At 44.4% G+C, this 22553-nt stretch overlaps 2 protein-coding genes across 4 annotated transcripts in view; one reads left to right on the top strand and one right to left on the bottom strand.

The window, feature by feature from the left end:
- The window catches only part of thyn1 (thymocyte nuclear protein 1), an 89310-nt gene that overhangs the window by 21959 nt on the left and 44798 nt on the right, over positions 1–22553 (bottom strand). Inside the window, exons 3-4 of one of the 2 annotated variants that reach the window (XM_070894389.1) lie at positions 7456–7623; positions 2651–2719 (exon numbers count right to left, since the gene is read on the bottom strand). In XM_070894389.1, the coding sequence (XP_070750490.1) occupies positions 2651–2693 (43 nt within the window). In that variant the 5' untranslated portion in view covers positions 2694–2719; positions 7456–7623. Of the gene's footprint in view, positions 1–2650; positions 2720–7455; positions 7624–10734; positions 11096–22553 lie in introns of those variants that run through there. The other variant, XM_070894391.1, reaches the window with a different exon arrangement.
- On the top strand, positions 10780–21608 carry anapc13 (anaphase promoting complex subunit 13). 2 transcript variants are annotated; one of them, XM_070894393.1, is made up of 3 exons: positions 10780–10932; positions 15419–15535; positions 20998–21608. In XM_070894393.1, the coding sequence occupies exons 2-3, from the start codon at positions 15437–15439 to the stop codon at positions 21121–21123; spliced, it is 225 nt and encodes a 74-aa protein (XP_070750494.1). In that variant the 5' UTR covers positions 10780–10932; positions 15419–15436; the 3' UTR covers positions 21124–21608. The 2 variants fall into 2 exon arrangements, with proteins under 2 accessions (XP_070750494.1, XP_070750493.1); XM_070894392.1 differs by lacking the exon at positions 10780–10932 and adding an exon at positions 11137–11226.

Below are 22553 nucleotides of genomic sequence, written 5' to 3' on the forward strand. Positions count from 1 at the left end.
ACAGGGAGGTTGTAGGCCAGAGGTGAGAAAGGGAATACCCACAGACAACAAACCTTTTCTTGGATTCGGACACATTCCTTCATACGAATGCCTCCGACCGGAAAATAAATCTACGGAAGTACCTGGTGGTCCCGGAGGAATGTAGGATTCCGGTCGGAGACCGAGATTCACTGCACAGTGCACGGGGAGATTTTTTTCAGGTACGTACGGAAATGTTGGAGTCACGTGGGCCAAGACCACCAATCACTGTGCAGTATTCGCATTGATAAAAAAAATGGGAGCTCTGTTTGTACAAGTTCCCATTATTATCAATGAGAAGAAACCCTAAAACACTGAAACACAGCACAATAAATAAATAAAGCACCTCACATATTTTAAATTAATTGAAATTAAATGTAATTAAATGTTTTACAAAAAATATTTTTTCAAATTTTTTTTTCATGTGTTTTAATAGGGTTACTTTACTGGACATAGTTTTTAATAATAAAAATGAGTGTTTAAATTTAATTTTTATATGTTTTAAAAGTGTTATGCTGGTCAAGTAAGCTATGCACCAGGTGTAAAAGTTTGAAGGACATTCACTGGGTATGAGTTGGGCAAATAGCCCAATCTCTCCCGCGTGGATGTCCTTCTCTCGGGGATGTTGAGGATCTGTCCAGAGAAATCTTGACAGATCGGAAAAGCCAGTTTTCGGCGCATGCGCATCGCACCCCGGAAACCAGCTTTTGCGAGGCCTCGCCGGGTCGGTGCATACTTCGTACGAACCCGGCAACGCCGGGCTTTTCGGCCCATTGGAATGGAACATTTTACTTATATTCATATACATATATATTGGCAGAGCCAATTAAAATAAACCTTTGAACCAGGCCATAATATCAGTGTTAATGGAGGCCCAGGAGCCAATGGCAATTGTACAAGTAACTCAAAAATGTAGGTGTTTTCATTTTCCACCAAGATGCAACAAGCTAAAACTTGAGATAATGCTCACAGTGGCACAATGCGATAGTGTTCCAACATGCTGCATCATGGAATGGCGCGAGTGGCAGAATGTTCACTGAGCAGAGGCCAGGCATTTTCCCCCTTGCTCACCACAGGCACAGGAAAAAGGTCTGAGAAAAGACATTGCATGTCACTCTTCTGCATTTCCAATCCGCGCTTTACAAAGCAGCTGTGGCAGAGTTCTAGGAGAAGGCAATCTGCCAGCATCTGAATTGAGAAATTGGGTAATGGAGCCATAAGAGAGGGGAAAGAATTAGAAGCTTAAAAAAAAACATATACACAGCAATTGGGGAGGGGGAAACAAACATATTAAAGACGCCTCATATCACCCACCGTCCTGACCACAAAAACAGGCAGGCATCCTAATTTATACCATTTCTTCCTCATTCTGGCCACTAGACGATCCAGAGAGTCTTCGGGAGATTTTTCCACCCGACATGAATGTGCCTAGTCATCACTTGGCACACACCCCTCACCTTCCGATTGTGAACTTTCTATGTTGAGAAATACAACCATGAGCTCCCATTCTACCACCCCTCACCACTCTGCATTTAAACCACACATCAAACCTTTCCTTATCTAAAGCCATCCATGTTCAATGTTCCTGATGATGCAGTGATAACGGACAGGAAAAGCCCGGGTTATTTAGGATGCTGGTGGAGATGATATATTTGGCCTTAGAACACACGACAACATACAAATGCATCATCATCATAGACAGTCCCTCGAAATCGAGGGAGACTTGCTTCCACTCTAAAAGTGAGTTCTCAGGTGACTGAACAGTCCAATACCGGAATTACAGTCTCTGTCACAGGTGGGACAGACAGTCTTTGAAGGAAGGGTGGGTGGGATTGGTTTGCCGCACGCTCCTTCCGCTGCCTGCGCTTGTTTTCTGCATGCTCTCGGCGATGAGACTTGAGGTGCTCAGCGCCCTCCCAGATGCTCTTCCTCCACTTAGGGCGGTCTTTGGCCTGGGATTCCCAGGTGTCGGTGGAAATGTTGCACTTTATCAAGGGGGCTTTGAGGGTCCTTGAAACATTTCCTCTGCCCACCTGGGGATCACCTCCTGTGTAGGAGTTCCGAGTAGAGCGCTTGCTTTGGAAGTCTTGTGTCAGGTATGCGAACAATGTGGCCCGCCCAACGGAGCTAGTTGAGTGTGGTCAGTGCTTCGATGCTGGTTGTTGTACAAATGCAAGTTGTTGGAGAAGTTCCAGACTCCAGCCCTCCTCCCCCAGTCACTATCCAGGTATCTGTGGGAACGTCAGACAGGAGTGGCCCCAGCTGCAAAGCCCTCCCCCTCTGTGAATATCCTGCTGCCATCCACGAGAGTCATTCATGAATAATGGACACTTGGTACCAGAGGTCGCTCAGAACTCCTGGAGCAATACTCCAGCAATGGATCAATGCCTTCAGGGGGAGCGGAAGGGAAGGAGAGGGAAAAAAATATATAAACTCAGGACTGTAAACACTCCTTGATAAGTTAGCAAAGAGGGACACTTTTATATTGGCTCTGTCTTAAAAGCTTTAAATCAATACCACAGATCACGATAGGAAATCATTAAACAATACTCCGCTGCGACATATCCACCATACTAAGTTATTATCAAAGATGAATATAGGATCACTGGTAAATGACAGGAAAAAAAATTACTTGATTTTCCAGATCTACCACGTTTATTGCTTTTTGGAGGCATCTTCGATTTTTCCAACCTTATTGTACCTGTAATGAAAAAAAAATGTCGTTTTGCCAGTGATGGAACACTGCATTGGGAAATAAGCTAGTTACAGTGAGGCTATTGAAATGGGATGGAGTCTCTGTAACAAGGTTATCTGCGCCCCAAGAATCAGCAATTATGCAAAATAATTAAAATATTACAAAGTAGTTATCGGAAGATGATAATAAAAGTATCAACAAATCACAATGGTGAATTCAATCTCCTTATTCAATGTTTATCAGTTATAAGGGATGTTATGAAGGTGTTGTCAAAGCTTTTTGTTTACAAATCATGTTATAACACATCACTATCATTTGCCTGTGGTGCCACTATGACAAACACGTCACTTTTTCCCCAATACAGTAAAGCTCTGCAAAACATTTTATTCTCTGAGAACGATGCATCCTTTTAACAAAATCCTCCAAGTCTCATTGGTCTCCTGACTAGTCTCTCTTCAAGCTTTTATTTGAATCCAGGAATCATTTGCCTAGTATTTTTGAAAACTGCAGGAAAGTTCATATACCAGTATCACAAAAGACTTTGCTTGTAAATTTATTGGAACAAACCAACAAATGCAATAAAAAGAGTCTTGCATTTATATAGCGCCTTTCACGTCCACTGGACACCCCAAAGCACTTCACAGCCAATGAAGTACTTTTGTAGTGCAGTCACTGTTGTAATGTAGGAAACACGGCAGCCAATTTGAGCACAGCAAGCTCCTACAAACAGCAATGTGATAATGACCAGATCAGTTGAGGGATAAATATTGGCCAGGACATCAGGGATAACTCCCCTGCTCTTCTTAGAAATAGTGCCATGGAATCTTTTACATCCACCCAAGAGAACAGACGGGGCCTTGGTTTAACGTCTCATCTGCAAGATGGCACCTCAGGCAGTACCGAGCTCTCTCAGCACTGCACTCGAGTGTCAGCCTAGATTTATGTGCTAGACTCAGCATGGCGGCCCAGACCTGCGAGGACCATCAGGTCGGGGCCTTCAAAGGGGAGCAGTGTGGAAGTGCGTGCAGGTGCAAAGGGGGCGACGGCTGTGAAGAGGGCTTCTGGTTTGGACATCACCATAATCCAGGTCGGTGATTTGAGCAGGGACATCAGGGGCGGCGAGGTTGGGGCGAAGGAGCAGCGAATGATCGTGATCAGGACCCAGGAGAGGTGAGAGTTCGGGGCCCAGGTAAGGCGAGGGCCCGGGGCAGCACGGGCCAGCCCACACTGCGAATACGTGTGCGCACTAGGTCCGTGCAGCAGAGCTGGTCTCCAGTCGTCTTGGTCAATCCTTGCCACTGGACCAAGACCTAGCTCAGTCAAGCCCGTGTGGTGCCTGGTGTGCAACGGCCACCACACGTTAAAAAAATCCACGCACAGGCATCTTCCACCCTTCGGCATGTAGTTCTGGTCCTAGAATATTAGGTCCTTCATTGAAACACCTATGAACTCATCCCTTTTTGGCGTGGAAGCAAGTCATCCTCAATACGAGGGCCCGCCTATGATGATATGATGTGCTCAAGTGGAGTGGGACTTGAACCCACAACCTTCTGTCTCAGAGTCGAGAGCATTACCCACTGAGCCATATTGGACACTAAAAAAAATGAAATCACAGCAACATACAAAACAATTACTGCTCATAACTGGGCGACGATACATGTATTTTATTGATTATCTGGTTTTGTTCAACCTTAACTGCATTAATTTGATTCATGGAGTACAATGAAAATTTGCTTGCACTTAATTGCCTAACAAAAAAGGTAGCAGCTTCTGGCATTAAGGACTATTAGTCCTCTGGTACGGTAGTATAGTGGTTATGATACTGGACTAGTAATCTAGAGATCTGGACTAATGATCTGGGAACGTGAATTCAAATCTTACCATGGCAGCTGGGGAATTTAAATTCAGTTAATTAAATAAATCTGGAATAAAAAATCTCGTATAAGATTTCTTATAGGAAATCTGCCGTCCTTACCTGGTCTGGCCTATATGGGATTCTAGACCCATAGCAATGTGGTTGACTCTTAACTGCCCTCTGAAATGGCCTAGAAAGCCACTCAGTTGTTTAAGGCAGCTCACTGCCACCTTCTTGAGGGCAGCTAGAGATGGGCAAATAAATGCTGGCCCACATCCCATGAAAGAATAAATAAAAAGTTAAACTGCCATCTTTGGCAAAATTGATTTTAAAATTAAGAGTATAGGGAAAGAGCCAGGGAATCTGGTATGGACACAGACATGAGAAGCTGAGTGGCTTATTGTGCCAAGATTTCGATAATTCTTTGCTGGAAACCTCTTCACAAGATCACTGCAACCCAATGATTTGGCTATTACACATTTAGCCAAACCACAAAGGTATTCTTGGCTCATAATAGAAGGAAAATATGAAATGTTGAGCCTGAGACACTACCTTCTATCTGCTAATGTCACATTCACTGGAATCACAAGCACAAAGTTCCAGCAATGGAAGTAGGAGTAAAGATACCCTCAAATCCACATAAATATGAATCTTTCAATTGCAAAAGATCTTGATAGAAGCTTGCCAATAATCTCAGCTCTTGGAAAAAATAATCTGGAGCATTAATGTCAAAGGAGTCATCATTTGTTGGAGCAATCTGCTCTTTTTTTCCCAATGACTCAATAGTTCATGTCTTTCAAGCCAGAAATGTTAGAAAGGCAAAATACTCGCTCTATTCTTAGAATTGGGCAAACTTATCTCCACTGAAGAGAATGCTTCATTAATCTCATCAAAGTACTATTAAATGGCTGATGCATGTTAATTCCCTGTATATCTTTATGCCTGCTGTTCCCACCAACACTGGCTCCTCATGGCAGAGACATTGTAGTTTGTCAGCAGTAAAACTGTTGAGTTCTTGCACGAATGATTGTGTCTGTCCCAATGCTTCTTCATAGCTCACTAATTCTGCAGAAAACTTGCCATCTCAAAGTAAAAGCTTGGGTCTGGATGCGTGATTCTGCATGAGCTTCTTAACTTTTACTTATGTGCACATATTGCTTTTACATTTTCCATTCTGCAGTCCCAACAAGCACAAGATAGTGGTTTCAGGTCCAGTTATTCAAATATTTCCCCACTGCTTTTTTTTATATATATAAATGACTTGGATATTGGAATACAGAGTAAAATTTCAATATTTGCTGATGATACCAAACTTAGGAGGTGTGGCAAACAGTGAGGATGATACCAATCGACTGCAACAGGATGTAGATAGGCTGACAGAATGGGCAGACAAGTGGCAGATGGAATTTAATTCAGAGAAGCGTGAGGTGATGCATTTTGGCAGAAGGGATAATGGAGAGGCAATGTTGACTTAATGGCACCATTCTAAAGAGTGTGCAGTGACAGAAGGACCTGGGGGTTCATGTGCATAGACCTTTGAAGGTTCAGGACATATTGAGAGAGTAGTTAGCAAGCATATGGGCTTTGGAAATAGAGGTATTGAGTACAAAAGCAGGGAGTTATGCTGAACCTTTATAAAGCTTTAGTTAGACAACGACTGGAGTACTGCGTCCAGTTCTGGTCACCACACTTTAGGAAGGATGTGAAAGTCCTTGAGAGGGTGCAGAGGAGATTTAGCAGGATGGTTTCAGGGATGAGGGATTTTAGCAACAAGGTTAGGTTGGAGAAACTGGGGTTGTTCTCCTTGGAGCAAAGAAGGTTGAGGGGAGATTTGATAGAGGTGTACAAGATTATGACAGGTTTAGATAAGGTAGACAAAGTAAAGCTGTTCCCATTAGTTGATGGTACAAGGGCAAGGGGACACAGATTTAAGGTTTTAGGCAAAAGATACAGGGGGGATATATGAGGAAGAACATTTTTACGCAGCGAGTGGTAATGACCTGGAACTCGCTGCTTATGAGGGTGATGGAAGCGGAGACGATCAATGATTTCAAAAGGAAATTGGATAGGCACTTGAGGGAAATAAACTTACAGGGCTATAGGGATAGAGCGGGGAATGGGACTGACTGGATTGCTCTACAGAGCCGGCAGGGATTCGATGGCTGAATGGCCTCCTTCTGTGCCGTTATGACTCTATGACACTCAACTGCTGAACAAAGGGTGTAATAGCTGCGTATCAACCCCAAAAACACAGCAGATACCTCAGATAAGCCAAGATTCCAGCTGTGGTACGCACACAGAACAAATTTCTCCTGTGGGATCACTGTGGTAGGGAAGTTTGAAACCTTTGCATTCTTTTCTGATATTTGAACTAATTGGCATTGCGCCAAAGTTGGCAGTTCTGTTAATTGCCATCGGGAAGGGTTTTAACCCCACGTTGGTGTGTTGTTGCCTTGTGTGTTTTGAGATGCTGTTTGAAAGCATTACAAATTAAAGAAAGACTTAGATTTATACAGCGCCACAAATTAATGGCAAAAGTAAGCTAGTTTCTGTTTGCATTCTGGAAGGGACTTAACAGTCCTTATGTGGAAGTAACTGATTGCGAATTGATCAAATACATAATATGCTTTCCTGAAACATTACATATCAATTTTAAACTAGTCTTTGTTAACTGCTTTCTAGAAGAAATGCCTGTTTTCGTTATGGGGACAGGAAAATATATGATCTGTCTGCAATAGAGGTGCTCGGTTCAAAGCATGACCAGCCTGTGTTTATATTAATGACTTGATGGCAGACCCCAATCAGAACCATTTTAATTCTTCAGACAATGTTAGTATGTTTTCCACTGCGAGGAAGAAACAGTAGGTATCTGTAATGGTTATCCCACCTGGGATTATCCTGCTCGGACAGTTGGTATTCTATCAAAATTCACACTTGTGACAGGAGAGGCCTCTTCTAGCATAAAATTCTTGCAAGAGCTGCTCATCTCGAGTTCACTCGGATCAACCGTATTTCTCAGCCATTGCGACAAAACAGAACTCCTTGACTGCACGGGCTATGATTAAATAAAAAGCATCAAAGGACTCCTTTTTAACATAACTCTTAAAGACTATTAATCTTGAAATAATTTATAATGCTGGACCCAGGAAACAACTTTATAAACCAATGAAAGTTATGAGTGAGCACATATCTAGGATGACACTCCAGTGCAGTACTGAAGGAGTGCTGCAAAGTGGGAGGTGCCATCATTCGGATGAGACATCCCATGGCACTATTTTGAAGAAGAGCAGGGGAGTTATCCCCGATGTCCTGGCCAATATTTCTCCCTCAATCAACATAAAACAGATTGTCTGGTTATGATCACATTGCTATTTGTGAGAGCTTGCGGTGTACAAAATTGGCTGCTGCATTTCCCACATTACAATGACTACACTCCAAAAGTACTTCATTGGCTGTAAAGTGCTTTAAGACATCCCGTGGTCATGAAAGGCGCTATATAAATGCAAGTCTTTCTGTGCGTTAATTTTATCCTTGGATTTAACTTACCTTTCTGCTCACCTCTTTCGCGTAATCAACAATGAATTTAGCCTGAAATATGTATCGTGGCAGCATGTTGTTTTTCCACCATTTGGAGAGATCAGAATATGGTGGACATATCCATACTATGTCCAGGATAACCCAGAGGGAAAAGCGTAGATTGTTTGCCCTAGATCCCATTAGAGACATGCGTAAGATTGTGTTTTGGTTCATAAAAGGCCTCTTTACATCAACTGCCTTTTTCAGGAAGTGCCCAAGTAAAGAGCAAAGGAAATGGGTCACACTCACTGTCGTTCTTCCAACATTACGACAATGACTACGATTCAAAAGTACCTCATTGGCTGTAAAGTGCTTTGGGATGTTCATGAAAGGCTCTATATAAGTAGAAGTCTTTCTTTAGTAGTATTCTGTCTTTCCAAGTCCTCTAGAAAAATGATCATCCAACCCTCACTTGTTAAAATTGCTGGTACAAATAAAGCTAAGATGTTCTTCACTCCAAGAAACTGCAGATTTCCACTTTCCTCTGCTTTCCTTCTTTGCATTCCAAAAGCATATTTGCACTCCTGTACCAGGTCTGAAGAATCTACATCTCACATATTAAACTGACTTTTCTCTTTATAGACATTGAATGACCCACTGTGTATTTCCACTATTTTCTCTTTTTCTTTTTTTAAATTTCCCCATATCTGTGTCAGCTGCAATCATCGGTAGTGGAACACATGCTGACAATTGCTAGAATAATGACCACACACAGTACCACAGGCTAACAGGCATTGGATTCCCTATTACAACAGCAAAACCTGAAATTTTTGCAAAAGCACTCAATGAAAAACATGGAGGCTAAGGCAGCATTCTACAATGAAAACCGTCACATTCATAGGGGCTCGGTTCATTCACTGTTCGTGTCTAGTATGGGGCCCCGTGTCCGTGTAAGCCTGGAAGGTTCTTTGAACACTCGTAGTGTCTGGTATCTGTGTCCTCGGTCTCTGGAGATGCCACTTCTGTGCAAGACTACAAGTATTAACTGAACTGAACTATTGGGGGAAGTTTCAGCCACTTTTCATTCAAGCTAATTCCTAGTATAATCTGACCGAGTTCGGAAAAGAAATGTAAAGTCAAAAATGAATTTATACGGCCACCGTGGCTCAGTTGGTAGCACCCTCGCCTCTGAGTTAGAAAGTTGTGGGTTCATAAGAACATAAGAAATAGGAGCAGGAATAGGCCATATAGCCCCTCATGCCTGCTCCGCCATTCAATAAGATCATGGCTGATCTGATCTTGGACTCTGTTCCACTACCCCGCCCGCTCCCCATAACCCCTTATTTCCTTATCGTTTAAGAAACTATTTCTGTCTTAAATGTATTCAAAGTCCCAGCTGCCACAGCTCTCCAAGGCAGCACATTCCACAGATTTACAACCCTCTGAGAGAAGAAATTCCTCCTCATCTCTGTTTAAATAGGCGGCCCCTTATTCTAAGATCATGCCCTCTAGTTCTAGTCTCCCCCATCAGTGGAAACATCCTCTCTGCATCCACCTTGTCAAGCCACCTCATAATCTTATAAGTTTCGATAAGATCACCTGAACTCCAATGAGTAGAGGCCCAACTTACTCAACCTTTCCTCATAAGGTCAACCCCCTCATCCCCGGAATCAACCTAGTGAACCTTCTCTGGACTGCCCCCAAAGCAAGTATATCATTTTGTAAATATGGAAACCAAAACTGCCCTCTGGAGTCCACCTCCAGAGGCTTAAGTGCAAAAATCTAGGCTGACACTCCAGTGCACTACTGAGGGAGTGCTGCACTGTCAGAGTTGCTGTCGATAAGACGACACATTAAACTGAGCACCCGTCTGCTCTCTCAGGTGGACATTAAAAATCCCATGGCACCATTCCGAAAAGCAGGGGAGTTATCCCCAGTGTCCTGGCCGATATTTATCCCTCAATCAACATCACTAAAACAGATTATCGGGTCATTTTGCATGCTGTTTGTGGGAGCTTGCTGTGCACAAATTGGTTGCCACATGTCCTACATGACAACAGTGACTACACTCCAAAAAATACTTCATTGGCTATAAAGCTCTTTGAGACGACCAATGGTTGTGAAAGCCACTATATCGCCGAGAGCATGCAGAAATCAAGCGCAGGCTGCGGAAAGAGCATGCGGCAAACCACCCCTTCCCACAACGACTATCTGTCCCACTTGTGACAGGGTCTGTGGTTCTTGTATTGGACTGTTCAGCCACCTAAGGATTCATTTTTAAGAGTGGAAGCAAGTCTTCCTCGATTCCGAGGGACTGCCTATGATGATGATGATGATAAATGCAAGTCTTTAACTATTGGGGGAAGTTTCAAACTAATTCCTAGTATAATCTGGCCTACTAGTTTGGAAAAGACAAATGCTGACTTTAGAGATGTAAAATAAAGATCTACACTTATTTCGCCTCTGATCACCTGAAAGGTTATTTAGCGAAATTATTTTTTTTAGCTACATAGTGGTTCTGCATGAACGCAACTTTCACACAATATTGTTGTACAAAAAAACAACTGCAACAGTTTCGAATGGAGGGATACAAATTAAAAGCCTGCAAATGTGTTCCTGCTGCACTTTCCCACCAGCGCCAGCTACTCACTCCGCCCGCGGGCCGCCGACCTCGGATCCCGCTCTCACTGAGCCGCGTCACCAGGCAACCGCTGGAGGGGAGGGGGAGACCGCTCCTCGCTCCTCGCTCCAGGCCGCGGCCTGATTGTTTATCGGTGCAAAAAAAATCAACTCAAATAATTCTTAAACAAAAGAGGTTTTTTTTTGGGGGGGGGGACCGAAACAGAAGGTAAGACAATGTGTGAAACAAAAAAAATTAAAACTGAGCAGAAATCAAATAAATATTTTAGAATTATTTGAAGAAAATTGTAAATTACAACAGTGGTCACACGCCTAAAGTATCTCACTGGGGTAAAGCGCCTGAGATTGTGAAAGGCGCTATATAAATGCAAGTTTTTTTTTACATTAAACAAATAAATCCCGCCATGGATTTGCTGCAGCCGGACCGTTTATCTGGGGCACCGGGGGAGAGGCCGGATGGTTTATCGGGGGTGACCGGGTCCATTGCCTGTTGTGGTTTGAGGTGAGCGGCCGGGGAGGGGAGCGGACCGGACCGGGGGATGGGGGAGAGGCAGGGGCAGGGGCAGGGGGTAGGGGGCAGGGGCAGGCTGGCTCGCTCGCCCACCCGCCCGCCGCAGTGCTGGGCTGTCAGAGGCGGTGTGAGCTGTGCACTTGGAGCGTTTCAGGTGGTGGGGAACCCCGGCCGTTGGAGGAGAATAGATGAACAAAGGGGTTTTAAAGGCTCGGTTAAATTCCTGGCCCACAGATTTTAAAAGGCTCTGGACAGGTTGGATGCGGGAAGAATGTTCCCGATGTTTGGGAAGTCCAGAACCAGGGGACACAGTCTTAGGATAAGGGGTAGGCCATTTAGGACTGAGATGAGGAGAAACTTCTTCACTCAGAGAGTTGTTAACTTGTGGAATTCCCTGCCGCAGAGAGTTGTTGATGCCAGTTCATTGGATATGTTCAAGAGGGAGTTAGATGTGCCCCTTACGGTTAAGGGGATCAAGGGGTATGGAGAGAAAGCAGGGAAGTGGTACTGAAGGAATGATCAGCCATGATCTTATTGAATGGTGTTGCAGGCTTGAAGGGCCGAATGGCCTACTCCTGCACCTATTTTCTATGTTTCTATAAACTGGACCTCATTGCAAGTGTCAGCTGTGGCTCAGTGGGTAGCACTCTTCGCCTTTCAGTCAGAAGGTTGTGGGACTTGAGCACAAAAATCTAGGCTGACTAGTGCAGTATTGAGGGAGCGCTGAAGCACTGACCACACTTGATCAGCTCCGCTGGGCGGGCCACATTGTCCGCATGCCAGACACGAGACTCCCAAAGCAAGCGCTCTACTCGGAACTCCTTCACGGCAAACGAGTCAAAGGTGGGCAGAGGAAACGTTATAGGGACCCTCAAAGCCTCCCTGATAAAGTGCAACATCCCCACTGACACCTGGGAGTCCCTAGCCGAAGGCCGCCCTAAGTGGAGGAAGCTCATCCGTGAGGGCGCTGAACACCTCGAGTCTCATCGCTGATAGCATACAGAAATCAAGCGCAGGCAGTGGAAAGAGCGTGCGGCAAACCTGTCCCACCCTCCCTTGCCCTTAACAACTAACTGTCCAACCTGTGACAGAGACTGTGGTTCTTGTATTGGACTGTTCAGCCACCTAAGGACTCATTTTTAGAGTGGAAGCAAGTCTTCCTTGATTCCGAGGGACTGCCTATGATGATTGCTAAGAGAGTGCTGAACTGTCGGAGATGCTGTCTTTCGGATGCGCCATTAAACCGAGGCCCCGTCTGCTCTCAGGTGGACATAAAAGATCCTATGGTACTATTCCAAAGAAAAGCAGAGGAGTTATCCCTGGTATCCTGGCTAATGTTTATCCCTCAATCAACATCACTAAAACAGATTATCCATTCATTATCACATTGCTGTTTGTGGGAACTTGCTGTGTGCAAATTGGCTGCTGCATTTTGTACAGTACTTGCACTTCAAAAAGTACTTTATTTGGCTGGAAAGCACTTTGGGATATCTGGTGGTTGTGAAAGGTGCTATATAAATGCAAATCTTTTTCATTTTACAAGATTAAGCAAAGAGCTGGTCAGAAACTTAACTGGAACAGCCACATAAATACTGTGGCTACAAGAGCAGGTCAGAGATTGGGTATTCTGTGGCGAGTGACTCACTTCCTGACTCCCCAAAGCCTTTCCACCATCTACAAGGCGCACCTCAGGAGTGTGATGGAATTGCCTGGATGAGTGCTCCAACAACACTCGAAGCTCAACACCATCCAGGACAAAGCAGCCCGCTTGATTGGCACCCCGACCAACACCTGTTTAATTCATCCCTCCGCCACTGGTGCACCGTGGCTGCAGTGTGTGCTGCAAGATGCACTCAGTAACTCGAGGCTTCTTTAACAGCACCTCCCAAACCCATGATCTCAACCACCTTTTTTTTCCCCAGTGCCCCCTGTAAAAGGGAAGGGGACACTAAAAGCACCAGCAATTAAAACAAATTAAACTTTAAAACGTAAAATCAAATTAAAATTTGGTTGCCGGGCGTGATGATGCACTCCAGTCCCTCCGGTGCCCACCTCTCGCGGAAGGCCGCGAGCGTACCGGTGGACACCGCGTGCTCCATCTCCAAGGACACCCTGGACCGGATGTAAGAGCGGAAGAGAGGCAGGCAGTCAGGTTGAACGACCCCCTCGACCGCCCGCTGCCTGGACCGGCTGATGGCATGATCTCAACCATCTAGAAGGACAAGGGCAGCAGGTGCATGGGAACACCACCACCTCCAAGTTCCCCTCCAGGTCACACACCATCCTGACTTGCAATATATTACTGTTCGTTAATCGTCGCTGGGTCAAAATCCTGCAAGTTCCTCCCTAACAGCACTGTGGGAGTACCTTCACCACAGGGACTGCAACTGCTTAAGAAGGAGGCTTGCCACTTCTCAAGGGAAACTAGGGATGAGCAATAAATTTTGGCCTTCCCAACAACGCCCACATCTCGCAAATGAATTTAAAGATGAGGTTAAGGGATGATCTTAATGGGCTGTTCAAAAGGAAGATGATAAACACGGAATAACTCTTCTCTTGACAGAGGGATGCAGAACAAGGGATATGGGGAAGAAATTTTCCTGGTTTGCGCCTCCCGTTGATACCTGTGGGAGGCGCTAACTGGGCGCTAAGGGATTACCAAACAAGCGCAGTGAATTCACCGACATCCGCGAACTTCCTTGACAGGTTTGCGCTGGTGCTCACACTTACCGCCACGCTCTCTTGCGTATCATCCGGTGCGCAACGCCCCGGATGTGATACTCCCACCCCCTGCAGCATCGCCAGGCGTCAACAACAGCAGTTCCGGGAGGCTTTGTCACCTCGGCTGGCTGCTTGGGGAGCGATATTTAAAGGCAGTGGTGGTCAGGTAGGGCACAGTTTATTACTCTCCCCAGTCTGGTGCCTTCTGATTGCTTTTGACCCGACGATTCCTAAGCCCTCCACTCTCTTGGAGTGCTTGGGGCTGTTACGCACTTAGCGCAGGTCCCATGGCCCCACAGAGACGGCATGAAGATTAATTGAACCCATCATTGACTTTTCCCTTTAAGCAAAGGAAGGAGCGCTGCACTGAACATTGCTCAACGTTCTGCTGCTACCGCCCCTCTCACACACTTTAGCACTCTAAGGGAAGTGGTAGCGCTTGATTTAATGCTGCACTTTCCTCTTGGAGTGCTAAAGCGGAAGTTCCCGGGAGCAACAAATCTTTTTCGCCTGGCGATACTTTTGCGACTTTCAAGAGTTATCCCAAATGGGCGCTATGCAATTTCTCGCCGTGAATCTTGGAATTCACGTTAAGCCAGTTAAAAATGAGAACGTAAACTACAATGTCCGAGAAGGCCATAGATGCAAAATAAATTGAAGTTTTTTATTTTAAAACGTAGATATTTGGGTAGCAAGTGCATATTAAAAAATTAAGCGATTTTGATTTAAATGGAGAGCTGCCATTGCACGCAAAATAGTGGTGACAGCTGGATGGGTTAAATGGCCTACTCTTGCTGTGACAAATCACTAGATTTAGCTGTGAACACATCCTAACCAGCCAATGGACCTAGCTGAAAGTACATGCTGAGGGAGGTAAATTGCAGCTGCAAGATAGTTTTATCTTTTAAATGTGTGTACACAAAAAGGAAAAACATCAGATTAGACAAACTATTTCCTTTTAAATATATTTCAGTCTAAGAATTGAGAAGCCATGGAAGGGGGACTTCTAGATTATAGAGGAGTTTAGAAGAATGAGAGGTGATCTTATTGAAACATAAGATTCTGAGGGGGCTTGATGGTAGGTGCTGAGAGGATGGTTCACCTTGTGACGTAATCTAGAACTAGGGGGCATAGTTTCAGAATAAGATGTTATCCATTTAAGACTTGAGATGAGGAGGAATTTCTTCTCTCAGAGGGTCATGAATCTTTGTAATTCTATACCCCAGAGACCTGTGGAGGCTTAGAAAGACAGGTTCTTGAATGATAGGGGAGTCAAGGGTTATGGGAACAGGAAAATGGAGTTGAGGCCAAGATCAGATCAGCCATGATATTGAATGGCGGAGCAGGCTCAAGGGCCTACTCCTGCTCCTATTTCTTATGTAGATGCGAATACGTGTTCTTTTCTCTCTTTATGGTTATTAAATTCTACATTTTCTGAATTGTGTTTGTGTGAAATCTGCAGTACCAACAGGTACGATAAATGGACAGTGAAGTACAAAGAGATGGCAGAATTCTGGACCTTATTGATGATGCATGGCGTGAGGACAAGCTGCCATACGAAGATGTGGAAATACCACTAGTATGTACAGTATTCCTATAAATAAATACTTCCGTTTATATAGAACCTTTGAATGTGATCAAATGTCTAAAAGTGCTTCACAATTACTTTTGCAGGGCAATAACTGTTAATAAATGCCATTCATATATGGTAAAGTGAAAACAAGCTGCAAATGATAGCCTCCTAATCCAGTGACGTAAATTGACTTTTCTGGTTTTTGTACTGATTCCAGAAACTGTTCTTTTATGGGGTAATATAAGCCTGCCTTCGAATACTGTAAGTACACTGTACAAGATGCTCGCCCAGCATATTGAATGTTAGAATGCAGGTTTAATTCCCTAGCTAGAGTTGTAAAACTCCAGTAGAAACACTGAAATAATTTGGAAAAAGAATATGCAGAATTGAGCCAGGACAGTGCTCTGTGCTGAGTTAGCGGATTTGAGCTGGGGTGTCTTCATTAGCCTAAAGAGCAAAAAACAGCCAGGGTTCCTACTTTGTTTACTATCCAGTGATTGTTCTTATTGTGTACATGTATTTGATAACTACTGGACCATAAAAACTACACAATTCAGAACATGTAGCAATCTTTTTTAAAGTAAAAATAGAAAATGCTGGAAATACTCAGCAGGACAGGCAGCATCTGTGGAGCGAGAAAGAGAGTTAACGTTTCAGGTCGATGACGCTTCGTCAGAACATATTTCAGATTCCAGCATTGCAGTATTTTGCTTTTGTACCCTGTATTAATTTTTTTTTAAAGGTTGATTTTAAAATTCCACTTCCCCATTTTAGTTCCTATATTATTCTTTCTTGAGGCCACAGCTCCATTTTTAGACAGAAGGGCAGCGTAGTCTGGGTCATGGATGGTCCAAGTGTTGCACTGTAGCCGGTTAACTCAAAGTTTGTCTCTGTGGGTGTGTACTGTTCCAGTCTGTGTGTTGCAGCCATCTTCCCTCCTGCTGACATGCAATGGCACTTAGCAGTTCAACCAATAATTGGAAAAGGGCAATCACTCTGGGGAGATGAGACTGTGATTTTCACAGTCCAGTTTCTGGCTCGGAGTGTAATGCTGTGCAGGAAAGGCTGCTGGTTCGCCTCTGCATCACTTTAAATTCTAAAGTCGACACTAACTAGGAATCAATTTGAGGGGTTCAGATGATGTCCTAAACCACGAGTGTGGCTGGACTGGTTCCGAGATCCCAACCCTTCAGATCAGGTTACTGTCTTGAAATCACTCCATTACTTTTGTAGGCCCCAAGTTTCGACATGATTTGCTCCAGATTTTTAGGAGCAACTGGTGTAGAACGGAGTATCTTAGAAATCGGAATTCTCGCCATTTAGTTTGCTCCAGTTCTAGTCAGTTAGAACAGTTTCACTTTGGAACAGAATTTTTTTTTTCAAAAGGGGGCGCGTCCGGCCACTTACGCCTATTTTCAAAGTTTCGTCAGTGAAAACTTACTCCAAACTAACTTAGAATGGAGTAAGTGAAGATTTTTGTACGCTCGAAAAAACCTTGTCTACACTTTAGAAAATCAGGCGTAGGTTACAAATCAGGCGTAGGGAATGGGGTGGGGGAGGGGGGTTTAAAGGGAAGTTTGCAAATATTAAACACTTCAGTTTTACAAATAAAGAGACATCATCAATAATAAATGATAAATACATCAATAAATCAAGCAATAAATCAATCAAAAAAATTAATAAGAAATAATTTTTTTTTTAAATCAATAAATAAAACATTTTCTACTTACCGACTGCAGCACCGGGAGCCCTCCAACAGCGTGCTGGGATGCCCCCCCCCCCCCCCCCCCCCCAGTGTGTCTCTGTCAGTGTCTCTATCTTTCTGTCTGTGTGTGTGTCTCATTCTCTGTCTGTCAGCGTCTGTGTTTCTGACAGCGAGGGGAGGGGGGTAGAGGGAGAGAGGGGGGGAGCAGGGGGAGGAGGAGATGAGGGGGAGGGGGGAGGAGGAGATGAGGGGGAGGGGGAAAGGAGATGGGAGGGGGAGGGGGAAAGGAGATGGGGGGGAGGGGGAAACGGGCCGGGCCCGAGACTTCGGGCAGAGCCCGTCCCCAGCACCAGATTTACAGGTCGGTGGCGTTGGGTTGGGTCGGGGGGAGCGCGGGGTGGGAGGGAGGTGGTTTTGGTTCGGGTCAGGGGGAGGGAGGTCAGGTCGGATCCAGTCCGGGGGCGGGGGGGGAAGCGGGAGTCGGGTCGGAGTTGGGACCGGTCCGGAGGCAGGGGGCGGGAAGCGGGAGTCGAGTCGGGTCGGGAGGAAGCAGGAGCTGGCCGCGGGAGGAGCCTTATTCTTGCAGCCCCAGTGAGGGCATTCGGCCAGGGCTAGGGGCTGCGTGCTTCGGCCCCTCCCACACAGTTTTGGGCACCTGGAGCTACTGCACATGCGCCCACTGTAGCGCGCATGTGCAGAGGTCCCGGCACTGTTTTCAGCGCAGGGACTTGGCTCCGCCCCCTACAGCTCCTGCTGCGCTGCGCCGAGCTGCAAACGACCTGCAAGGAGCTGGAGAATCTGGAAGTTTTTTTTAGGCGCACTTTGTGGCGCGAAAAACCGGCGTCCAGGTCTAGGCGCGGCTCGAAACTTGGGCCCGTAATGTCTACAGCTAATTTCTAGTTTAGTCTGAGTTTGTCTTTGTACCATTACTTGTTTTCAGTGCAAATACAGAGAGCATGGACATTTCCTTGTAGGGAGGACTGAACGCTATTGTGGGCTGTTCTAGCATGTCTTTTTTTAAACCCACTTCTGAAGGCCGTGACTCATTTTAGAGAAATGTTTTTTTTGATGGTGGGGGTGGGGGTCATTTGTACTCTTGGACCATGTCTAAATGACCTTTTCTCATGTATGGAAGACATTGATGGGCAGTGGGTATCAGCATGCTAATTTAAAAGGAGATGGGAAAATGGGACATGGCAGCCAAGTCCAGTTCTGTTTCGTTTAATGTTCACATATGCATACTTCCAGCAGAGGTCACTGCACAGCAATCAGGATTGGGAACCATGGCTAATTCTATTTTTCATTTTTCTGTAGCCCAGAGGCACGGAGACCAACTGTAGCATCCTCACTGTTAGTGAGGAAAAGTAAACCATACAGAGAGACAGTTTCTGTATTGATATGTATATGTCATGCTGGCCTGTTGACCAATTTTACTATTTATTTATTCTTACAACAAATTACATCAGTGCAAAAATGCTCTTCTGTCATCTGAAATGGGCAAAAACCTAAGTTATAATATCTGAATTTTCAGATTGACCCTGAAGATGTAACCTTTGTAAGCTGGCTATGCTACTTTTAATCTAAAGAAGAGGCGTGGGCCCAGGGACAGCACGGGCCAGCCCACACTGATATGTGTGCGCACTAGGTCCGTGCAGCAGAGCTGGTCTTCAGTCGTCTTGGTTAATCCTTGCCACTGGACCAAGACCTAGCTCTGTCAAGCCCGTGTGGTGGCTGGTGTGCAACGGTCACCACACGTTTTTTTTTTTAAATCCACGCACAGGCATCTTCCACCCTTCAACATTTAGTTTGGGATCTGGAATATTACGTCCTTCAATGAAACACCTGTGAACTCATCCCTTTTTGGCGTGGAAGCAAGTCATCCTCGATACGAGGGACCGCTTAAGAAGAATATAGATCAGGGTGACTGTTCTGTCAGCTTGAATTGATAAACAGCCTGCGGCCACTCACCGTGTAGGCTCCTGGGTGAGGTACCAGAGGACCGCATCGTGCGTGCAACAGTACTCCAGTGGAAGTCAGCATCTTCAGGAGGGAGGAACATGGGCGGGTGGCCGGTGGGGGGGCAGGAGGGGAAGAGAAGAGAAGCAAATGAAAGACGTTTAGTAAGCAGGAGACGGCTGGTAAGGAGAACAAGGAAAGGGTGGCAAATTTTTTTTAATGGACGTGTAACAGCTCTCAATGATCAGCCAACAAGGCTACTTTTCACTTGAGTGCTGATATATCATTAAGCATATTCAAACCATCTCCAAACAAATATCCCTTGTACACATAGCACGATGTTCTGCATACATATATTAATTCAAGAATATCCTGTTTATGAAAAGTATTGAGCTGCGGTCCAGTTTACATTTTAAGATTAAGACATTTGTAATTTTTCAAACATCCATTTTAGAACCTGTTTGAGGCCTGGGGGAAGGGTTACAAACTTTCACAAAAACATCTTCGAATAATTGAGCACTTCCAGAAGTTCAGTTACTTTTGCAACCTAAATATTTGTAGAATTTCTATTTTTGAAAAAAGCTGTACAGTAATGCTGAGCTATTTGATACAAAATTCACTGTGTTCATAACATAAAGCATCGAGCAGGGTTTTTTTTTGTTGAAAGGTTGTTAAGGACTTGAGATCATTAGCATTCTACCTGCTGCATTTAAAAATGAGTTAAGTCGATACTGCAGCGAGTTCCAGATCTCAGACTATAGCAGGAAAAGCTGGCAGCTACATCTGACATATATCAAGAAGCAGGAAGAAAAACTGGTGCATAAATTCTCGACAGTTACTTGGTAGAACTCTTGGGTGTGCTGCTGTATTTCTGTGCAACTTTTTTAAATGTGTGTCATTTATTCAAAGTTCATTGAAATTTGAGTGTGTGAGTCATTAAACTGCAACATACCCTCCTATATGGCTCAGCGACATGGACCATGTACAGTAGACACCTCAAGTCACTGGAAAAATACCACCAACGATGTCTCTGCAAGATCCTGCAAATCCCCTGGAAGGACAGATGCACCAACGTTAGCGTCCTCGACCAGGCCAACATCCCCAGCATTGAAGCACTGACCACACTCGATCAGCTCCGTTGGGCAAGCCACATTGTCCGTATGCCTGACACAAGACTCCCAAAGCAAACGCTCTACTCGGAACACCTTCGCGGCAAACGAGCCAAAGGTGGGCAGAGGAAACATTTCAAGGACACCCTCAAAGCCTCCCTGATAAAGTGCAACATCCCCATCGACACCCTGGCCAAAGACCACCCTAAGTGGGGGAAGTGCACCTCGCGTCTCATCGCTGAGAGCATGTAGAAATCAAGCACAGGCAGCGGAAAGAGCATGCGGCAAATCTGTCCCACCCACCTCTTCCCTCAACAACAGTCTGTCCCACCTGTGACAGGGACTGTGGTTCACATATTGGACTGTTCAGTCACCTAAGAACTCATTTTTAGAGTGGAAGCAAGTCTTCCTCGATTCCGAGGGACTGCCTATGATGATGATGACTGAATAAGCATTTAAGGGATGTGAAATAGTTTCAGGAAATTTATCATGGGGTTAATGCCCTTTTCTGTTGTAAGTAATTGTCGTTCGATAGAAGTCAGTGATTAAATCTTTGCATCTACTCTTAACGGTGTAGTCTGTGAACAAGCTTTACTTGTTAGCTTCCCTTGGGAGATTAAATAAATTGAGGATGTTATGCATGTTCTGTTGGGAAAATGGTAGTCTTATTAACTCCAGTCTTTATTTGTTTTTCGCAGAGTGAACTTCCAGAACCTGAGCAAGATAATGGAGGAACAACTGAATCTATTAATGAACAAGATATGAAATGGACTGACCTGGCCTTACAAAACTTACATGAAAACACCCCGTCTGCAGGAAGCTAGCTACAGAGACCATTACTACCAACATAGCAAGGCTTCTTTCTGTATTGCTATATTCTTGTCATAAAGCCAGGTGCATTTCAGTTCCAGAACTTGCTTTCAAATGAAGGTGTATTGCGTAAGCCTTCGTGTCCATATCATTGGACTGAAATTGCAGGCATGGCACTTTAAAGCTAAAACTGTACAAACTCAGTAAAAGCACCCATGAGCAATTGTATGCAGAATGAAAGAGAGTACATATTTAGCTGGCAAATTTTAGTCCCATTGATTTTACCACTAGAAAGAACCACTGGAAAAGTCTACCTTACGAGCAGGAGTGATGTGCCGTGAAAAAATTCTCATAAGTAACTGATAATGTTACTTCCTTATTACAACAAAATTTTGTGTGTTATATAATCCTGCCACACAGCTCATTTCATGTTGTTTATAAATTCACAGTTATAAATTTAAAAAATATGAATACTCCCACTGACTTGCAAACATTAAACTTTGTCTCTATTTTCTTGCAATCTTATTAATAATAACTTTTATTTATATAGCGCCTTTAACATAGTAAAACTTCCAAAGGTGTTTCACAACAATTTTACAACACATTAGATATTGACCATTGAGCGAAAGAGAAGAATGGCGAGAGAAGAATGGCGTGAGAAGGAAGTGTAAAAAAAGATTAAAGGCTCGGGTCCAAAGTGGCAGGCAAAATACGTACGCAGATAGACACAGGCGAAAAAAACCGCAGGAATACATTTAGCTTTTAACACTTCATTTCAATAAAATGAGGCTGGTTCCAAATTATGTGGTGAAATATACCTGAAACTTAATTTGCGGGCATCTACTTGAGAACAACAAAATTAATGTGATGCATGAAAGAATCTCATAGAATCTCAGAAATTTGCAGCACAGAAGGAGGCAATTCAGCCCATTGTGTCTGTGCCGGCCGACAGCTATCCAGCCTAATCCCACTTTCCAGCACTTGCTCCGTAGCCTTGTAGGTTACAACACTTCAAGTGCACATCCAAGTACTTTAAAAAATGCTATGAGGGTTTCTGCCTCTACCACTCTTTCAGGCAGTGAGTTCCACCCTCCGAGTGAAAACAAATTCTCCTCAGATCCCCTCTAAACCGCCTACCAACTACTTTAAATATATGCTTCCTGGTTATTGACACCTCTGCTAAGGGAAATAGGTCCTTCCTATCCACTCTAGCCCCCTCATAATTTTATACATCTCAATTAGGTCTCCCCTCAGCCTCCTCTGTTCTAAAGAAAACTTTTAAGTGATATCAGTTTGGTAAAACTATACCAGAGCATTAGATTCTCAATTTTACAAGATTTTTAAATTGTATTTTAGCCTGCAGGCGGGTGCATTGTAATAAGGGGATGTCTTACAGTTTTGATTCTGTTGGTTGCTAAAACTATAGAAAGATTTAGTAATTAGC

This window comes from Pristiophorus japonicus, chromosome 11 (assembly GCF_044704955.1).
Source record: "Pristiophorus japonicus isolate sPriJap1 chromosome 11, sPriJap1.hap1, whole genome shotgun sequence".
Lineage (NCBI taxonomy): Eukaryota > Metazoa > Chordata > Chondrichthyes > Pristiophoridae > Pristiophorus > Pristiophorus japonicus.

Coding starts and splice junctions, on each gene's coding strand:
- anapc13 (XM_070894393.1), top strand. CDS start 15,437: ATGGACAGTGAAGTACAAAGAGATGGCAGAATTCTGGACCTTATTGAT. Junction 15,536..20,997: donor AAGATGTGGAAATACCACTA/GTATGTACAGTA, acceptor TGTTTTTCGCAG/AGTGAACTTCCAGAACCTGA.